This window comes from Nipponia nippon, unplaced genomic scaffold (assembly GCF_047370975.1).
Source record: "Nipponia nippon isolate SJK-2023a ecotype South Korea unplaced genomic scaffold, ASM4737097v1 scaffold_10, whole genome shotgun sequence".
Lineage (NCBI taxonomy): Eukaryota > Metazoa > Chordata > Aves > Pelecaniformes > Threskiornithidae > Nipponia > Nipponia nippon.
Window position 1 is genome coordinate 3,857,605 of NW_028262291.1, and position 18,879 is coordinate 3,876,483.

Here is an 18,879-nt window from a genome sequence, read left to right on the forward strand (position 1 = left end):
CCGGGCTGGCTCCCTCACCTCCGCGTAGCCGCTGGATGGGTTTTGATTTACACACGCCCCCCCCGGTCCCCTTCCCGGCGCTCACACGGGGCAGGGGCTGCGGGCCCGGCAGTGCCGCCCGCCCCCGCCCGTCCCGGCCCCTCGGGGCAGCCGGGACCGCGGGGGTCCGGCTCCGGCCCCGGCCCGACCGGGAGAGGCGCGGCCGGAGACTCGCATGGAGGGGGGGGGGGGAAAGCTCGGAGGTGCGGATGGGGAGGGAGCGACTTCAAGGTGTCCCCTGCGAAATGATGTCATCCGATCAATATTTTCGGGGGGAGTGACCGATCCGACCAATTCCCGCTATGAAATGGGCTCTATATTGGAGCTGGATGCAGCCGAATCGATCGGGCTGATAACGGAGAGCTATAAAAGGCCGGGGGGCTGGCTTCGCCCGCGCTACATCCCCGAGGCGCAGCCAGCGCAGCCAGCGCCCGGCCGCCGCTCCGCGCCTCTCCGCGCCTCTCCGCGCCGCTCCGCGCTCCCCTGCCGCGGCATGGGGCCGCGCCCCGCCGCCCGCCCCGCCGCCCTGGCGCTGCTGGGTCTCGCCGCCGCCGCCGCCGCCGTGTCGCTGCCGCTGCCCGACGCCGGTCCGCACGTTAACTACGGCTGGGGAGAACCCATCCGGCTGCGGCACCTCTACACCGCCAGCAAACACGGGCTCTTCAGCTGCTTCCTACGGATCGGCGGCGACGGCCGGGTGGACGCGGCCGGTAGCCAGAGCCCGCAGAGTGAGTACCGGCGGTGGCGGTACCGGTACCGGAGCGGGACGGGGCCGCGGAGTTAACGCCGTTTTTCCCTCTTCCCCCGCAGGTCTGCTGGAGATCCGCGCCGTGGCGGTGCGCACCGTGGCCATCAAGGGCGTGCGGAGCTCCCGTTACCTCTGCATGGACGAGGCGGGCAGGCTGCACGGGCAGGTGAGATGCGATGCCCCCGGTCCCGGTGGCTCTGCCCCGGCATCGCCTTTCCCGAGGGAGTTTTCCACCCCGGCCACCGCGCTGAAACGGCAGGCGAGACCAAAGGGCTGACATATTATTTTTTATCGCTGCGGTTGGTAATGGGTTAACAAAGCTTTCAGGTCCCCCCCACCCCCCCTTATCTCTATAGGACCGGTGATTCTTGTCACTGTTACCGCCTGGAAGGCCGTGGGGATTATTAGAAGGCAGCAAGGAAACACCATTTGGAAAGCGAAGAATGTCCCCTGCCAAAATATACTGAAAATAAAATCCAGGGCAAAATTGCGTTTAAGTTTAAAAAGCCTCATCGGTGGGTGGCTGCGTTTCTGTTGCAGAAGTAAATTAAGTCATGCCACAGAATCTGAATAATTTCTCACTGTTCAGGTCAGGTAGAAAAAAAACCCAAGATTACTCCTTTGGAAAGGAGATGCAGCCAGATGGCTGCCAGGCGTACAAGTCCCAGAAACACGGGGCTGCCATCTCTTAGGTAGTACCAAGCAGAAATAGGATTTCAAGGGGAAGAAGGACTCTTCTCCCCTGCCTCACGTCTGACCTGTGATAACGGCACACCTGTGGGGCTCCGAGAGGTTGAGAAGTTCAGCGACCCGCTGACACTGCGTTGTTAGGTCATGCTTTTTCCCTAGGTATCTTCTAGTCATTATCAGCAATATAAACTTGTTTTTTAAGCCACACGAATAAGCTGCCAACTCTAGAATTTGAAGGGTAAGATTTAGATTCGGTCTGTGTGTATCTGCTTTACGGGAGCCTGAGTTTCACAGAGCGATGGCTTTTTATTATGCCACAGTAAAGATACAGCTTGATTCTGCTTTGATTACCCTGGCAAAATTTCTGCTGATTTAAATCGGGCAAGGACTTGGCCCGTTGTCAAAACTCCCAGTATCTTTAGTAAGAGCAGTACTGATGTAGTGATGTTTTTGAATGCATAGTTAACATAGGATTAAGCCTTTCTTTATGAATTTCCTTGCTTTTCTGGGCTAGAACCAATTGATGCCGTGATAAGGTGCATAGGTTCAGACGATATGGTAGGTCAATTATTACCTTAATGTTTTAATGTATATCCAAAGGAAAATGGTCAATGAAAACAAAGCAGAGCCTGGATCCTGCTCCCATCAGAGCTGCCGGCTGGACTTTAGCAGTCACAGAATTTTAAAATAGCTTGCATATGACACTGTTTTGAAGGCATACGCACATGCCTTGATTGAGACTGGGTTTGTTGGTGTGTAGTATTAATTGCAGGGTTTTTTTCTGAAAATACAACGGCATGTTGCCACACCGTCACATCTCTGTGTTGCGGACACCTGCTGTCACCTCCCTGCTAACAGCCCGGGCAGGCAGCTCTGCAGGCAATGCTTTGCCTTATCAGCGCTACGCTCAGGAGTGGAAAAACGAAAGGGCAAATACGGTGTCTGGGGACTGAATTCGGCAACCACTTGCACTCCTGAAACATGCCCTTTTTTAACACTGGAAAACTGATGACTAGGGTTGATTTTTGAATGTGCTGTAGTCTGTAGTTTAGGGGGAAATCGTGTAACTGCTGAATATACTGACATATTCCTCCTGTGAAAAAAATAATCTGGAAATACTTAAAGTGTGTTTGGTACTTGTTTAAAAAAATACGCTGGAGACAATCCCAATGAAATGAAGAGGGAATGATATTGGTGAGACGTGGGGGGCGCAATCAATAACTTACCTGTAACGCACACTTGCTCAAGAAGCTTTTTTATTTCATCATCCTTGTTAGTGAGGCTGGGCACTCGTAGAAATAAAGACAGCTAACAGTTCAGCCATAAGTTTGTATCATAGACAGGTATTTTTCTGAGATATAACGTGTGCAGAAAGATAAATATTGCATAATTTTATTTGGAGAAAATGCCTTTTTTAAAATTACTTGATTAGTTTAAAAAGTGCTTTTAAAAGACAACCAAATGCATGCACTTAATTGTACTCCATATTATTGAGGGCGTTTGAGAAAGGACTGAAGAGTATCAAATATGCTCTCTATTCAGACAGGCAAAGCATTTGTGGAAGGACACTTTTATCACTGCAGACTGAGAAATAATCAGCAATTGTCTTTTATTGACCGTGAGTTCAATCACCTGCAGTGGCTGAGCCCGAAATAGCACCAGAGTTGTAAGAAATACAGTGCCGTGTAAGGATCTGGAAAGGGCTGACCTGGTGATACCAAATCCTAATATACTATCTGTACAGTATATCACAAATGTAATTTGGCAAGTTCATACCTAAGAAAATACATTCTTCTGTACAAAATTTTAACTTGCACTGTTATTAATTTGACAGTTCTAACTAATGTGTAATGGGAAAACAGCACTGTGTTAACTGATCTTTTGTAATTTCAGTAAATGCTGAGTAAAAAACCCCAGCAGTTACCTTTTTAGTATCGTTTTACTGTTCAGCCATGTTTGTGTAGGTGCTGTCTTTGACAGTACTGTCTTTCTACAGACCTGATCCTGAAGCCCTTACAAAAATCTCTAATAGAGCCAGTTTTATACCCGAGGATTGTTGCGTTAGGGCTCGTGACTCCAGTTAAGTACTGTCAGCAATTAAGGACAGTTTATCTAAATGAGCACTGTCATCTGAGATTCTTTTTCCCTGTGCTCAGGACAGGATAAGTGTGGTAGCTGTGGAGAAGTACATGTCCAGGATTCAAAGCTTATTTCACGTAATGGATATGCATGAACTTCAGGAGTTCTGGATTAGGTCTTTTATCAGCCTCATAACCCAAAATGCATACTATGTGCAAAGTGGGGAGCTCTAGTAGGATAGGATAGGATAGGATAGGATAGGATAGGATAGGATAGGATAGGATAGGATAGGATAGGATAGAATAGAATAGAATAGAATAGAATAGAATAGAATAGAATAGAATAGAATAGAATAGAATAGAATATTTTAGTTGGAAGGGACCTACAACAATCATCTAGTCCAACTGCCGCACCACTTCAGGGCACTTCAGGGCATTTCATCTCGGTGGCTGTGGTCCATCCCTGAAAGAGCAGTCACCAGCACAGTGGGTCCCACCTGCATCCCTGCAGCAGCCAGGCAGAGAGGCAGCGGGCAGCTCACCAGCATGGATCTGGAAGTGGGGTCTGCAAGGTGCACCAAATTGGGGCACCCATGACAAGCCAGAGGGACACCCCCACTGACAGCAGAGGGAGAAGGGCTGGTTGCATCAAAGGTTTATGTTGTGGTTGAATGCAATGAGTCTGGTGGGTGTATTTGTAATTCTCGTTACTTCTTGCTGTTCAGCTCAGGTATTCCACTGAGGATTGTTCCTTTGAAGAGGAGATTCGTCCAGACGGCTATAACGTATATAAATCAAAAAAATACGGAATATCGGTGTCTTTGAGTAGTGCCAAGCAAAGACAACAGTTCAAAGGAAAAGATTTTCTTCCACTGTCTCACTTCTTACCTATGATCAACACTGTGCCCGTGGAGTCAACAGACTTTGGTGAATACGGTGATTACAGCCAGGCGTTTGAACCAGAGGTGTACTCCTCGCCCCTCGAAACGGACAGCATGGACCCCTTTGGCATCACCTCCAAACTGTCGCCGGTGAAGAGCCCCAGCTTTCAGAAATGACTCTGGTCACACACACATGTTTTTAAAGAAATATTGCAGAGTACTGCAGGGTTTTTAGCTTTTCATGTAGTGATATTTCGAACTTTTTTGTATCTTTCAGTACAGAGCCAGCCTTTTCCTTGCCATGTGTTGTACCTGTAAGAGATGAGTGCCCAGAGGCTATTCTATAGTCTAAAGAATTGCCTATCCATGGTTTTATTTGGAAAAGGATTAAATAAGAAAAGCTTAACAGATTCATCAGAGTTCCTCCATTACCATGGTGATGATAAAATAATTATAATCTTTCTACATCAACTTCATTGCCATGTATGTTCACCTGTTATTTCTGTTCATAGCACCAAACGCAAAAAACCTTTTTTCCAGTCACAGAGAGGTTAATGATCTCTTAGCTTCAGAGGCCTTAAAGACAAACATTTGGAACACAACACGATTAAGGAAAAACCTAGCAAATGTGGTTATGTGAACTAGAGTTAACGCTGTTTCTTGAAAAGCTGCTGACAACATTTTGGGAAAACTTTCTGTTGAAAGTATACCACTGAAAAAACAATTCTGTTTGTATATTGTGCTTTTTCTTCGCTTAGGAAATAAGGGAAGACAGGTAAAAATTTCTTCCTTCCCTTATTGCTAAAGGGTACTTTGGAAAACTGGATCTTTGATTTCTTTTAAAGGCTAATTTATGTTCACTGTGGGATCAGCATCATCCAGCAGAGAGTTCTCATTAACATTAGTGAGGATTCAGTGTGTGGTTGGAAGAGTGCACAAAACTAGCATTTATGTTCATCAGGTAGGGAATGAGCAGTTCAAATTAGCATTTAAATTAAGGTTCTGTTGTATATAAGCATGCGTGTCATTAGCAAACGGAGAGGAAGGCTGAAAATGGATGATGTATAGGTCAAATCGATCGCAAAACAGGTTTTCGTGTTTAACCTTTAACCATCAGCAATTCTTTCAAGTCCCTTCCAGGCTTGATTCTGCATCCGTGGAAATCAGTGGAGAGACAGTTTAGTGACTTAAATGCCGCAGAACTGGGTCAGCCACGCCGTTCTTCTTGCAGGAAGGGGTTATGAGTACCTCGTGGCCAAAACGCGGATGTCTGATGTCTCCAGTTCTGTTCTCCCATTGTAACAATTTGATGAAGGAATAACCAAGGTGAAACCAAAGAAAAAAAGAAAAAAAAAAAAAAAAGCAATGTGAGGAAAGGGTTCAGGGATTCTACTCGTTTCCAAAGGTTCATTTATGATAGAGATTTCTATACAAAAAAAAGTTCTACTGGAAATACTGGTGTTCTTCTGACCTAGCACTTCATTGCCAATGCAATATTTATAATTAATTTATTGAATACATACATCTGTTTATTTTGTTACTGTTATTTATGCTCAAAATTCTATTTATATACTCTTGAAGGTGGGTTTTTTAGTTGTAACAAATTTTGTGATGTTTTGTAATCATAAAATTTTAGCAAACGATAGCTTTTTAAATTTCTGTGCGGTATCAATAGTGTAATGTGTACATTTGCAATAAAAAAAAATCATCTTCAACACAGAAATCTAGCTGGCTCTTTTGTCACTCCTTTAGTCTAGAGAATTCAGGGAGCTTTAGCAAACTGTGGCATCTGGCTCGGCAGCAGACGTGTGAAGATGGAGTCCCTTGCGAAGGTGTTTTCCCAAAGCTAGGCAGTGAATGCCAAGGCTGGAATTCGAGCCTATCTGCTGTCGGTTACTGATGAGCTCCATGTGCAACAGCAAGTCTAAGAAAAGTATCTCTGTTACGGAAGGGTTTTGGAAACAGCTCATTAAATTTTGACCTTGGGATATGTGAAGGTCACTCCATCTAGTCCTAACTTGTTATTCTCTTAATACAGCAAATGAGTGAAGCTCAGTTCTAAGCTGTGTGAGTGTGTCCGGCTGTTTTCCTCCCATTCCTCATCATTCAATCATAGAATAGAATCATAGAATCATTTAGGTTGGAAAAGACCTTTAAGATCATCAAGTCCAACCATTAACGCAGCCCTGCCAAGCCCACCACTAAACCACGTCCCTAAGCACCATGTCTACCCGTCTTTTAAATACCTCCAGGGATGGGGACTCAACCACTTCCCTGGGCAGCCTGTTCCAATGCTTGACAACCCTTTTGGTGAAGAAATCTTTCCTGATATCCAACCCAAACCTCCCCTGGCACAACTTGAGGCTGTTTCCTCTTGTCCTGTTGCTTGCTACTTGGGAGAAGAGGCCAACACCCACCTTGCTACAACCTCCTTTCAGGTAGTTATAGATCTAGGCCAGCAAGTGCTGCCTGTAGACATCATCAGTTATACTTCATCGGCAATAAAGCAGTTGTGGATTTTCAGCTATTCTATAAAACATCCCTTTCATATTCCATTTATGTCATTAAACCCTGCTGTTCACGCTGCTGGCAGCCTTCAAGGTGCTGGACAGTGAAAGGAGTGAAAACAAAAAAATATGAATTTTTAACCTCTAACTGCATGGAGGAGGTGATTCCTTGGGAAAATGGAAAAATTCCCCATCAGGTGTGATTTCTCTGCTTCTTCTTCGGCTGCGCAAAATCCACCTGCAAAATGAAAAAAAACCTGTGGGTGGAAGGCTGCTCTCTTTTAAAAATGGGAACCATACTCAACAGTGCAGCCAGGGAGAAAACGGGTTGTTTTTGCCTGAAAAAGATGCAAATTTCTGGCAGGAAAAGAGACTGAACATTTCCGTTTGGAAATGCTGTGAGCCACAGGAATTGCAGATTTCTTGGCTGGCAAACATCTCCGATGGTGTTTCCCATTCTCCTTTGTGCTGAGCCACTGCCACACATCCGGAGGGTTCCCGCTCCTCATGTCCTGGAAGATCTAGTCCTGATTTTCAAGTTGTTTTATTCCAAAAGTTTTCAGGCTTGGGGCATTCTGTTTTTCTGTTTTTCATTTCTGGTTTTGATCAGACACTGTATTTTCTCTGAACATTAGGTACCTTTCAAGACCTTTTAGTAAAAAATAAAAAAACAGAAAACAAAAAAATATGAACTTTTAAAGTTTGGTCAAAAAAAATCACTTTTACTTTTCTGCTAAAAAAATTGCACAGTTTTGATGGGAAACACAGCAAATAACAGAGTTCAGAGGGTACACTGTTTAATTGAACCAGTGAGAGATTTTTACGTAGATGTAACATCGTCGTTAGTGAATGTTGCTCAAGAGCACAAAGATGAGCAATCTTATATTTCCGAACAGCATCTTGAGCTCTCAAGTGACCCTGTTTGCTGACACCTTTGGATTTGCGTCTTCCACCAGCAGCACAATGTTTCTTACTGCAACAGCATGGTTAGAGGTTGGTTCAATATTTATTCAGACGGAGGGAAGAATGCCAGGAGCTAAATTACCCACACCGCTTCCTGGAGCACTTTAGTTTTCCTTGGAGGTTTCCCATCCAAGCTCTGACCAGACCTGGCTGTTTTGCTTATAAAATCTGACAAGATCACAGCTTGAGGTGGGAGGATTTCTGGAAAATGCTTTCCCTACCATCAGACACCTGACTCGGTCAGGAACTTGGTGTGCAAAACCTTGAAACACCATTGCCTTTGGTTCTGTGGGAATGTAAACACCACTACCACCATTCACGATATACCTCCCGGTTGATCATAGTTTCTCAGACAGTAGGACAATTGCAGTGCTTTCATTTGCAATAGTACATTTTACAGCCCTAAAAGGTTTTTAAAGGTCAGGTGTCAAATGTCTCCTTGTGAAGTCTCAGTTAGAAGCTATGATGTGCAAATAGGAGTTGTTAGAGTAGTGGGAAGGCTGTAGGAAAGGAGATACTGAGCATCTCCATTTCCACTTCGGGGAAGTGTAAAAAGCTATAAATCTTTTATTCAGGAGCCATAATATCAGCTTTACCTCTGCTCAAAGCACTGAAGCTATGTTCGTGGTAAACTTGGGACCACTCTTTCTATTCTGCCGGTGTACTTTCTATATGAATGGAGAACACAATAAATTAAATAAATGTACTTTCTTTCCTAAACAATGTGTGGAAGCCAACCATCCTTTCAGGCAGCTTCAGACACGATGAAAGCAGAGCTGCGTTTCCTTTGGAAGCGAATGGGAGTGCAGAAAAGACATCATTAGGACTCTGAATTCGGGGTGAATTTGTGACAGTCTAGGCACACAGCAAGTTTATCAGGAGCCCCGTTGGACAAGACCAGTTGTTGAAGGTAAGTAAGAATGCCCCAAATTGAGGCTAGTGTTTTGTAGTCTTCTTGCCAGGACATTATTATATTTTCAGCATTTTTCATCAATCCTGCTACCTACTGAGATCAAAGAACTTGTTTTTCATTAACTTCCAAAGCAAGATTTAAATTGTAGCTCCAAGCTTAGAGGAAACCTTCAAAGACACCTTATATTTCCACTGACATCAGTGGACAACATGTGTTTGCTTGTGATTGTGTGGTTGTAGAGCAGGTAGGTATTCACACCTGGCAATCCTTCAGTGATTTCATGTGAGATCCAGTGATGTCTACACTTTAAATTAATGAGAAAACGAGCTGGCCCACTGACTACAGTCGCTCTATTTAAATCAGTGTAGCCTGCTGCGATGGAGCATTTTTAATGAACGGTGATTGCTGCATCTGGTTAGCTAACCTTTAGTAGCGTGACTTTATTTTCACTCTAATGTAGTTTTATTTTTTCTTTAGATCCGTCTCTGGATTTTAAACCTGTCTTTGAGTCCTCTGCCCTCCTGTGTTTGATTTGGAGGCTAACAGACCCCCTGTACCCCTATCTGGATTGGCAGACTACTTTGGCGTGCCCAGAGCCACATTTTCATTAAGTATTTGGAAAATGAAAGTGTAAGTTAACATTAAAGTGTATGTTTATAGATAAGTATAAATGCTTCCTTTTACTAGTGTTGATCTGTAATAACAAACAAATGTAACAAAGCAGCCTAGAATGGCACAGTAAAGTTTGGTTTGGGTATTTACATCAAAAATATTTACGTTTTGGGTATATGCGTCAAAAATACACTACTTGAAAATCAGAAACGTCTCAAAACCTGGCTGGTATCGGAGCCCAGGACTCGTGGGGCCGGACAGGAGCCTCCCACCGCCGGCGCCCGCACCCTGGCTCGGGGTGCAGGGAGCAGCAGCCGGGCTGGCTGCTGGGCGAGCTGCGTTGGGCCACCCAGAAAATAAGGCCAAGAAATCAGACAAAAGAATTCATCGTCAATAATATTTTTTTCCGGGTTCTACAACTCCTGATGGTTTCATGGGAAAAAAGAGCACAATTCATCCTTTCGCTGGTTTTGCTACTTTTTCCCCGTGCCCCCTCCAGCTCGCGCCCCGATTCCCGGCGGGGCACCGAGCCTTCCCCACGGCCACGCCGGACCCCGCGATCCCAGCGCCGGGCTGGCTGGCGGAGGGGATCAGAGGCGGCCCCGCTCCCCGGTGCGGACCCCCCCCCCGCCCCGGGCCCCCCCGGACCCCCCCGGACCCCCCGGTGCCCCGGATCCGCCCCCCCCCGCGCCCCCCTGGCGGCGCTCGAGCGCCCCCTCGCGGGCAGACCTCGCGCCACCGCCGCGGGGGCGTGGCGATGCCGAAGGAGGCGTGGCCATTGCCTCACATGGCCACGCCCCCTCGCTGCCCCAGGCCCAGCGCGGGGGGGGGCTTGCGCGCCTGCGCACTGGCCCCACGCGGCGCGCGGCCCCTGCGGCTCGCCGTCCTTTCCCGCCATGCCGAGCGGGGGGGCGCGGCCGGAGCCGAGCCGCCGTCGGGCTGAGGCGGCGCCATGGCGGCGGCGGCGGCGTCTCCGAGCTCGGATATGTTTGATGAGATCGTCATGGCTGAGGAGAGGTGGGGTTGGTGCGGGAGCCTTGAGCGGGGCACCGGGGACCTCGGGGGGCAGGCGGGGCCGGAGCGGGGCTCCTCGCTTGCCGCGGGCAACGGTCGGCCTAGGGGAAGGGAGGGGAGCCCCGGGCCTGGGCCTGGGCCTGGGCTTCCACAGGCGGCAGTAGGAGCTGAGAAGGAAAAAGTGAGGGGCGAAGGGCGGGTAATGAGCCCCGGGAAGGGGCGAAGAAGGAGAAGGGCGGGGGAAATTCTCCTCTTTGCTCTTGCTGAGCGACCGACCCGCTCGATCTCGGCTCTTCCACCCTGTGGAAACTTGACTCGGAGTTGTGAACTTCTAGTTAGCTGTGGTGTTCTAGTGAAAGTACTGGGCTGCAGAGTATGTTGTTCTTGGCAAATTATTATAAAATTGTTTGAAGAGGTCACAGCGTTCGTAATTGCGTCTTAATTTAAATCAATGTTACGCGGTATTTCTAAATACGGTCAGTTGCCTTTCCGAGATGATACAGCATGTTTTTTATTTCTGTGAGTTCCTTGTGTGCAGCGTGAGTTTGATATGAAATGAAAATAGGTGCTAAAAAATTATTCTGCTGTCTTCACAGGTTTCATGGTGAGGGGTATCAGGAGGGGTATGCTGAAGGCAGTCACGTTGGAGTTGTTGAGGGAAGGAGGTATGGATCGCTCCACGGTGCCAAGATTGGGTCTGAGGTAAATGGGGAAAATACTTGAGAATCGCAATGTTTTTGTCATTAGGAAATTATTGTAATACAGAAACTGTTGGGCAGAGACCAATATATTGGTAGTCTGAGACCTGCTATGTTATACTGCTTTGTATGTATCCAAGAGGGCCCATAAAACTAGTTTAAAGGTGGTATTTTGATTCGTACAGTTAAATAGATGGTTCAGTGTTTTTTGAGCTTATTTACTCTATGAGATTTTGATATTTTTTTTTTCTGAAAGGGGGGATAGGAAGAGACAAATCAAACAAGCTTGCTCAGAAAAAAATGACAACGGACTGTTCATTTATTTTTGTAACCCAAAACTGTGATTAGAGGCCCCCCATACCATCTCCTGTGGCTCAGCATTAGGGAAAAACACGGAACGTTGAGACACCTTGGGTGGAGAAGCATAAAGGGGCAATTCTGGGTGCCTCCATTGCACTCGTCGTTATTTCTAATACTGGGAGAGTTCGTTGGCTGAGGCATTGTTATTCTTTAGTACATGGAGTCACTTCCGTGTGTTGGCATGCTCACGCAATGGCATACCTGAATCAATAAGCCTTCCTAGAAATGAAAGGACTGGAGAGTGGTGGTGAGGCACCTTAACTTGTATCATATGTCCAGCTCAAGTTTAGCATAACATGGAGTGTGTTCAGTGCTGTACAATGTAGTTACAGTACTTTTGGACCTGAACTGGATTTTTTCAGCTTTGGGAAGCTGAACTATGGGATTCATGGCAGGCCTTATTTCAAGTACAGCACCACAAATCTAAATCTATTCTATCTATTGAAGCCCTTTGGGTAATTTGGCAATTTGGCCTTTTGATATTTTCAGGTGTCAGAAAGTTAATTATGTACAGAAAGAACAGTAGGAATGGTATTAATCCATTCTGAAGTGAAGAAGGGAAACTGTCAAATTCTGAAAGGATGGTTATCATAAAATTTTGGGTTGTGTTTGGGTGTGGTATAGAGATGTACAGTGATGAAATATTTTCCTACTTACACTACAACTATGTAGTTCCAGGATGAGAAAGTTAAACAGCAGCCTCCAAAGCTGGATAGTTTTATACAAAATGGTCCTAGACAAACCGTGATAGAGAAGTGCTCTAATCTACTTATATTAGGGAAGCTGCAGAGGGCAGCAGGATTGTAGACAGCGAGTCACGCTGAATGAGAGAAAGAGTGACTTGGGTAATCTTAGACCTGTCACCCTATTTTGTGTCTTAGGCAAAATTAGGGTGATCTGATATTGGCCTTGCTAGATAGAGAATTAAAGTAAGACGTTATGATTAAAGCGTGTCTGTTTTCAGGCACATCCCCCAGGCAGGCTTAGACACAGAATGTGTTTGGGCTCAAGCAGAAGATTGGCACTGTGCCCCCATGGTAGAACAGTGCTAATTAAGCTGAGAAGTCTGTGGCTAGGTGTCTAGGGGCCAGGTGTGTTTTACCATAGTAGCTTGCATTTACAGCAGTGGTAACTGCTATATCTGTCAGTTGTCTCCATTTACCTTAGGTCTAAGCAGTTTTGGGGCATGCAAATTAAATTGCTGTCAATGAAAAATTAACTGGAAGCCTCACTTCAAATATGCTTGAGCGTTTAATGGAAAGTTAAGCCCCAAACCCATGTTTGGGCCTTAAAAAGAACCTCCACTGTGTACTTTAACAAACAGAACTAAGAGGAGACTTGGAACTAACAAACACTTCCACTCTACTCTGAAGTGGTTTGCAGGCCACAGGAGCTTCGAAGTCCAACAGTGTTTTGTAAGTTTAAATGGCAGGTGTATACACGATCACACATACGGACCGAAGTGGGATTGGACTGTAATTTTGGACTTAATTTCTCAAAGTCCGCTAACTTCTGTTTCAGGCATCTGCGTTGTTTTTCTGTGAACGCTAAGTCGCTTTTGAAAGGGACTCCGGCTGATTTATCCAGTTGGTGCATTGAAGAACTTAACCTATATTCCTATTTCAGTTGGTGTCCAAAGTTGTAATGAAAAGTTCTGGCAGCAAGGCTAGCTTAGTCAGCTCCTCGTGCTTCATTCTGATGCCATGTTACCCTCTTGAATTAGGCTGGTAAAATTGTTTGTGTATTAACTAAGAAACAAATGTGTTTTCCTCTTTGGTTGACTTGGTAGCTCCCCCAGTCCAGCTGGCACACCTTTTTGTAGGGCTGTGCATGGGCTGCTTAAACTGACAGTGCTGCAAAAATGAATACTTACCAAAACATCTTAAATAGGTTGTTTTCTAACTGTCTCCCTACTACCACACTTTAATAAATCTGGGGGTTCAAAGCATATGAAGTATGACTAGTGTTTTGCAGAATTGCTTTTTATGCTGTGTTTTAAGTATTTTGTCCTCTGATGCTGAACAGATTCTTCCAAGACATTTTTTGACTCTTGTACTGTGTAACACAGATAGCCCTCATTTATCCTACCCTAAGTCAGTGAACTTCCCAGCGTAGAAACATATTTCTATATCCAGTGATTTGTTTCCTGAAGAATGGGATACAATGTAGTGCTTTATTTTTGTTTGACTATATATACTATGTGTATTTCCCCCCCCCCCCCATGACATTCTGATAAATTTGCAGATTGGCTGCTACCTTGGGTTTGCACTGACGTGGCAGTGCCTGCTCCAGAAATGCACGGATGAAAAGAACAGGTAAGGGTAAAAAAAAAAAAAAATCAAATACACACTCTCAGTGAGCTAAATGGGAGAAGCTGAATTCAAGAAGGATGGAGGGCTAGGTTCTATGCTCTGAATTGTTATATATAACTATTAGTATAATTTTCATATTGACAGATAGAAAAAACTTCTGTAGTAGGCTCATTTGTTTTTCTGTTTTGATTTCATTTTTTTTCTTTTTGTAGCAAAAAGATAAGGGCTCTGGATTCATTAATAGGGATGATTCAGAAATTCCCATATGAAGACCCCACTTATGATAAGCTGCAAGAAGATCTGGAAAAAATCAGAGGAAAATTTAAACAGGTTTGTAGGATTAAGTTGTTATTTTAGCACAAAATGGTATTAATTTCTGAAAATATTTAGTCTCTAAACCTGCTCCAAACCACAGTATTTGTGCAGAGCAATTACTGTTCTCCTTTTGTAAAATAGTAAAAATACTTGAAGTGAATTAAGTGAACATACTTGGTACTTGAAAATTCCCCAACCGATAGCAAATGCAAAATAAAAGAAAAATATTCTTTAAATGAAAACTGAAAATATTATTTGACAATGAATTACAAGTGGGACGAGAAGAAGAGAAATGGAGGAATTGGGAGTTTTGTTCAACATTCGTCTTGGAAAATAGGTGCTTTGAAACACTTTCGTGTATTCTTTTTTAGGTTTGTTCAATGCTAAATATTCAGTCTGATTTTAGAATCGGTATTGAAAGATCTTCACTAACATTTTGAATATAACAGATGAAGATAAACATGGATGACCAAAGAAGAAACATTAAAAGAACAGACAACTGGAAAAGTGTTCATCTCCTCTTATTTTAAACAAAATCAAAATAGTGAAGAGGTGCTAAATGTTAAAGGGGAAAGGGAAAACCATTGAACTTGCAGTAGGACTTTTCATGTGTCATTTAACATTTATTATCTCCAGGTTTTATTTAGGATCGCTGAAGTGCCAGTGTGTAAACCTGTTAAATAGAAATATTTGCTTTAATTCCTCACTAGCCTTGCACTGATAGATTAATTCCTCAAAAGAAAAACATACGCATTTGCAAAGTTTCCTTATTTAAAGTGTGTATGTTACTTAAAAATCTGTGTATGCAGATCATTCAGTTTACACAATGTGTAGATATTGTAGGTGAAGTAAAATATAATCATTTGCCTGCAGACTTTGCAGTAGGAAACATTTTTGTGTGTAAAGGGTAGAATGACAAATGAAGTCAGAATGCAAAGGAGAAAGATTAAGATATCTGCTTGTAAAGTGGCTGCAGCTCAGAACACGACATTTGCGCTTCCATGAGTTCTGCAGAGTGCCGCAGTGTGGGGAGAAAAAAACCCCACCAAACCCCCCAAAAACCAAACCCCAAAAGCTAGCAATTTAAGTGATCGATGAGAGAAATGTCACTACCAGAAGAGCTGTGATACTAATACTAGTATTTACTAGTACCTTTTATCAAGGAATAGCTTTTTATTTTCTAGTCTTGAAAATATACTCTTTAGTCTCATTCAAAAAAATGGATGCTGTCAGCTCAATGTATTCAACTATGTTAGTTTAAGAGAAATACAGTAAATTATTTTACCTGAAAAATGTTTTAGGTTGGGCTGCTAGATGTCTTTGCACACCATTTGCAATGCAGTTATACAATGAATATAAACTTTCATCAGTTCTAACGTATGCATGTCTGGCTAAGTCTACATGGCATAGTGTAGCTTCATAAAGAAAGATTTGACTACCGTGAGTATCGGAAGCTGTACGCAGGGTAAACTATCTCAGGTGAAGGAAATGTTTTAATATGACTATAAGCTCGAACAGCACTACTTTGTGCCATCTGGACCTCAGTTCTGTTTTACTTGTACAGCTTTTTTATTATACAAGAAAATAAGCAACTTGAATTTTTAAAACGTACACTGCGTAGTCACATCTGGGATATGAAGGACGTGCATTCTGCTAAAATTTTTGGCTCTTGGACTCTGAAGATAAAAACAGTTTCGCTGACTGTATGGCGGGAGTTGTGTATGTATCAATTCATTTCAAAATAATCTTTCACTTTTTGTCTGTTTCCTGAGTTTGCAAATATGCCAATGTCAGAGGCTTTTCTTAGTAAGTGGTTGCTGGTGTACTTTTTTTGTTTGTTTAATTGTCTTCCATGTGTAAGCGTTCAAACCGCTTTGATACACATAGTGAGTGTCAGGGCCATCTAGTGGAGGAGGTCATTGTATTGTGTAAGAAACGGGTTATAAGAGTTCACAAATATTTATATAGATGGAAGTTGTTAAAATAGAGAGTACAGAACATATGTGCACATGATACAGCTCTTCTAATTATGTGGTGAATTTCTTTGAAATAAAGCAATATTGAGGTAGGATTCGTTTGTAGCTTGTTTCCTCATTTTTGAGACCTTGGAAGGGACAGGGCAGCATTGATGGTCTCTTCATTTAGGGCAGTTTGAGTACAGTTGGCTTTTAATTGTTATGCAGCTAAACCACTGGGAACCAGAACAAGCACCAAACTGCAAGTACCTGAAAATAGAAGCAAAATAAAATAGTATACCCCGTAATCTCAGTAAATAGATAGGCACAAAACAAAAAGATCACATACTAGAGAAAAGAAAGCTGATCTAACTTTATAATCATTTCAGAGAAATCCAAATTTGAAAAAGTTGTCTCTGCATCCACAAAACAGTTTATTTTTGCAAATCAAAGTAATTTACCTGTTTACTTCAAATTAATGAAAGGTACTAGACATTCATCTGTGATCAACTTCGACTCAAAGTATTTTTTGTTGAAATCCATGAATTATGCTTTAAATAAACTCCCCCTGGATCTTAGTCTAAAAAAGGCAGTGTTATAGTTGTTGTGAATGATAGTACAAAGAAGTAAACACTGGAGGTCTAAGTATTCATGTTTTAAAATGTAGCCTTTTTTGGAATCTTTGTACATGGTTTAAAAAATGTATGTAAAAGCAAGGGAAGGGATGTGAGAGCTCAAAGTACCTGTGAAGCATTTGATTAATAGAAGTGTATGATATGTAAGTTACGTGCAAAGTGCTACTCTAGAGATTGTATCGAAAACAATTATTTTTGTTCGACTGAGAGGAAGGATCTTTGCAGATCAAGCGGTCAATGACTCATTTTGAAAATTGGTTTGGTGGCTACTTTTCTTGTATTGCTTTAATTTTATTTATAACAAATTAATATTCTTAGAATGAATTATTATATGAATATATATGTATATACACATATTGAACTATAAAGGTTGTAGCAACCGGGATTTCAAACTGGGGTATGCCAGGTTTAGGGCTGCCTATTAGGTCTTTAATTTAGCTCCATATGTGTGTACATGCTGATGGAGTCTCTTATTCCATGAGTCTGTATTTTTCTGAATATCTTGTGTTTCATGTCTTGTATGGGCCTGATGGTGTTTATTAAATGAGGTACGGTTAAAAATTCTGTTGGATATGTAGTCGTATACTTTCTTCGGTGCCAATTCTTTAAACTGTTTTCTGCAACAGAGTTGTGGGGTTTTCTGTGATGTTCAGGGCTGTAACAGTGGAGTCTTCACAGCATACTGTAGGGACATTTTTATACCTTCCTTACAGGAGGTAAAAAGCCCAGGTTACATCAAGAATATTGGTTTGCCTTAACCAATGTGAGATGTCTAATGTGACTCGTTCCAAATAATTTTGCATTTTGAGTACTTAAATACTTCAGAGTGTGCTTCTTGCCAACATCAAGAGTGGCTGAGTACCTGGCTTTTTTGCATGTTTGTATTTTTCTCAGATCAGTCACCTGGAAAATGAGGAACTTTACAGTTAGCAAACACCTGTGAAAGGTGTGTGCTTAAGCCAACTAGAATGCTACTGGGGGAAAAAAAAATCCATCAAAATTTTGAAAACCAGTATTCAATTTTGTGAGATATAAGCGTATGGTTTCTTTTCTTTCAACGCCTTTCCTGTTATGTTAACATCCTCCTAAAATCTGTAACAAATGAAAACAGATTCTTGTAAATGACTTCATTAGTTTCACATCCTGCTTACTCATCCTGTGTCTTGAATGGTCAGGACTCTGGTGGAAGCAAGTCTTACGCTGTAATTAAAGACTCTATTGGACGATCTGTGCACAGAGAGGCTGAATAAAGCTTCTGTGGACCACGGTCATTCAGACATTCCCGGTTTGAATGCTTGACTGTGCAGCTTAAACATTGCTTTAAAGACTGGCTGGAAAAGATATGGGAAAAAATACAATCTTGTAGATTGTAATATTGGCTATTAATAAAGTGGGACATAGAGATTGTGGCTCTGTGCTGTATTGTCAAACAGGTTTAAAATTTTGCAGAAGTACTTGATCTGGTAAGACCGTTTAGATAGAAAATTTCTGCTAAAATTATTGAAGTTGCTAAGACTTAAAAATATATTGCTGTATTCACCGCCTCTAGTTATTGCTCAGTAGTTAGGGAGGAATGTTAGAAACATTTAACTTACAAATTTCTGACTTGCCTGGGCTGCGTTCTAGCTTGTTCTGCTTTTTCATGATCATCTCTCAGCTGAAGCTGTAGAATACAGAATTTTATTAAAAGGTGGGTACGAAGCTAATTACTGCTAACGTACTGAAGTCACTGCAGTCCAGAAGACTTGTAATTTTTCTTTCTACGATATGTGATGAGTACAAGAAATAGTGAGTTTTGAGGCATCAGCAGAGAAAGGTGAACTCTGACTACAGTGAATTAATTCCCTGCAGAATTGCATGCTGATTCAATGCTGTCTTACAGCCATGGAATCATTAACTGCTCATACCAAATCAGCTGATGGCTAGCTGATCACTAGACCATATAAATCTGACTTTGTAGGTTATCTGTGTCATTCTACTACATCAGTACAGTAAAAAAAAAATAGGATGGAGTTTGTTAAAGCCTCCTAGTAAAATTCATGAATGAAACACTTGTCCATCTTCATTAAGCAGCATGCGTTCTTTCCATTTGTTGTAAACTGTAATGTGAAGGGGATCAATTTCAGCTTTGAATGAACATCTGTAGTCAACAGAAATGG

At 42.9% G+C, this 18,879-nt stretch overlaps 2 protein-coding genes across 5 annotated transcripts in view; both read left to right on the forward strand.

The window, feature by feature from the left end:
- Positions 1 to 532: 532 nt before the first annotated feature.
- On the forward strand, positions 533 to 5,555 carry FGF19 (fibroblast growth factor 19). The gene is made up of 3 exons (XM_087746716.1): positions 533 to 767; positions 850 to 953; positions 4,281 to 5,555. The coding sequence occupies exons 1-3, from the start codon at positions 533 to 535 to the stop codon at positions 4,611 to 4,613; spliced, it is 672 nt and encodes a 223-aa protein (XP_087602842.1). The 3' UTR covers positions 4,614 to 5,555.
- Positions 5,556 to 10,278: 4,723 nt separating this feature from the next.
- The window catches only part of LTO1 (LTO1 maturation factor of ABCE1), a 31,935-nt gene continuing 23,334 nt past the window's right edge, over positions 10,279 to 18,879 (forward strand). The window contains exons 1-5 of one of the 4 annotated variants that reach the window (XM_087742816.1): positions 10,284 to 10,448; positions 11,042 to 11,147; positions 13,748 to 13,818; positions 14,028 to 14,145; positions 14,580 to 17,284. In XM_087742816.1, the coding sequence (XP_087598942.1) occupies positions 10,384 to 10,448; positions 11,042 to 11,147; positions 13,748 to 13,818; positions 14,028 to 14,145; positions 14,580 to 14,660 (441 nt within the window). In that variant the 5' untranslated portion in view covers positions 10,284 to 10,383 and the 3' untranslated portion in view covers positions 14,661 to 17,284. Of the gene's footprint in view, positions 10,449 to 11,041; positions 11,148 to 13,747; positions 13,819 to 14,027; positions 14,146 to 14,501; positions 17,285 to 18,879 lie in introns of those variants that run through there. The other 3 variants (XM_009461392.2, XM_087742825.1, XM_087742832.1) reach the window with 3 other exon arrangements.

Excerpts from the sequence above, each read along its gene's own strand:
- FGF19 (XM_087746716.1), top strand. The coding sequence starts at position 533 with ATGGGGCCGCGCCCCGCCGCCCGCCCCGCCGCCCTGGCGCTGCTGGGT. Across the intron at positions 768-849 it reads CGGTAGCCAGAGCCCGCAGA|GTCTGCTGGAGATCCGCGCC; the intron begins GTGAGTACCGGC and ends CTTCCCCCGCAG. Across the intron at positions 954-4,280 it reads CGGGCAGGCTGCACGGGCAG|CTCAGGTATTCCACTGAGGA; the intron begins GTGAGATGCGAT and ends CTTGCTGTTCAG.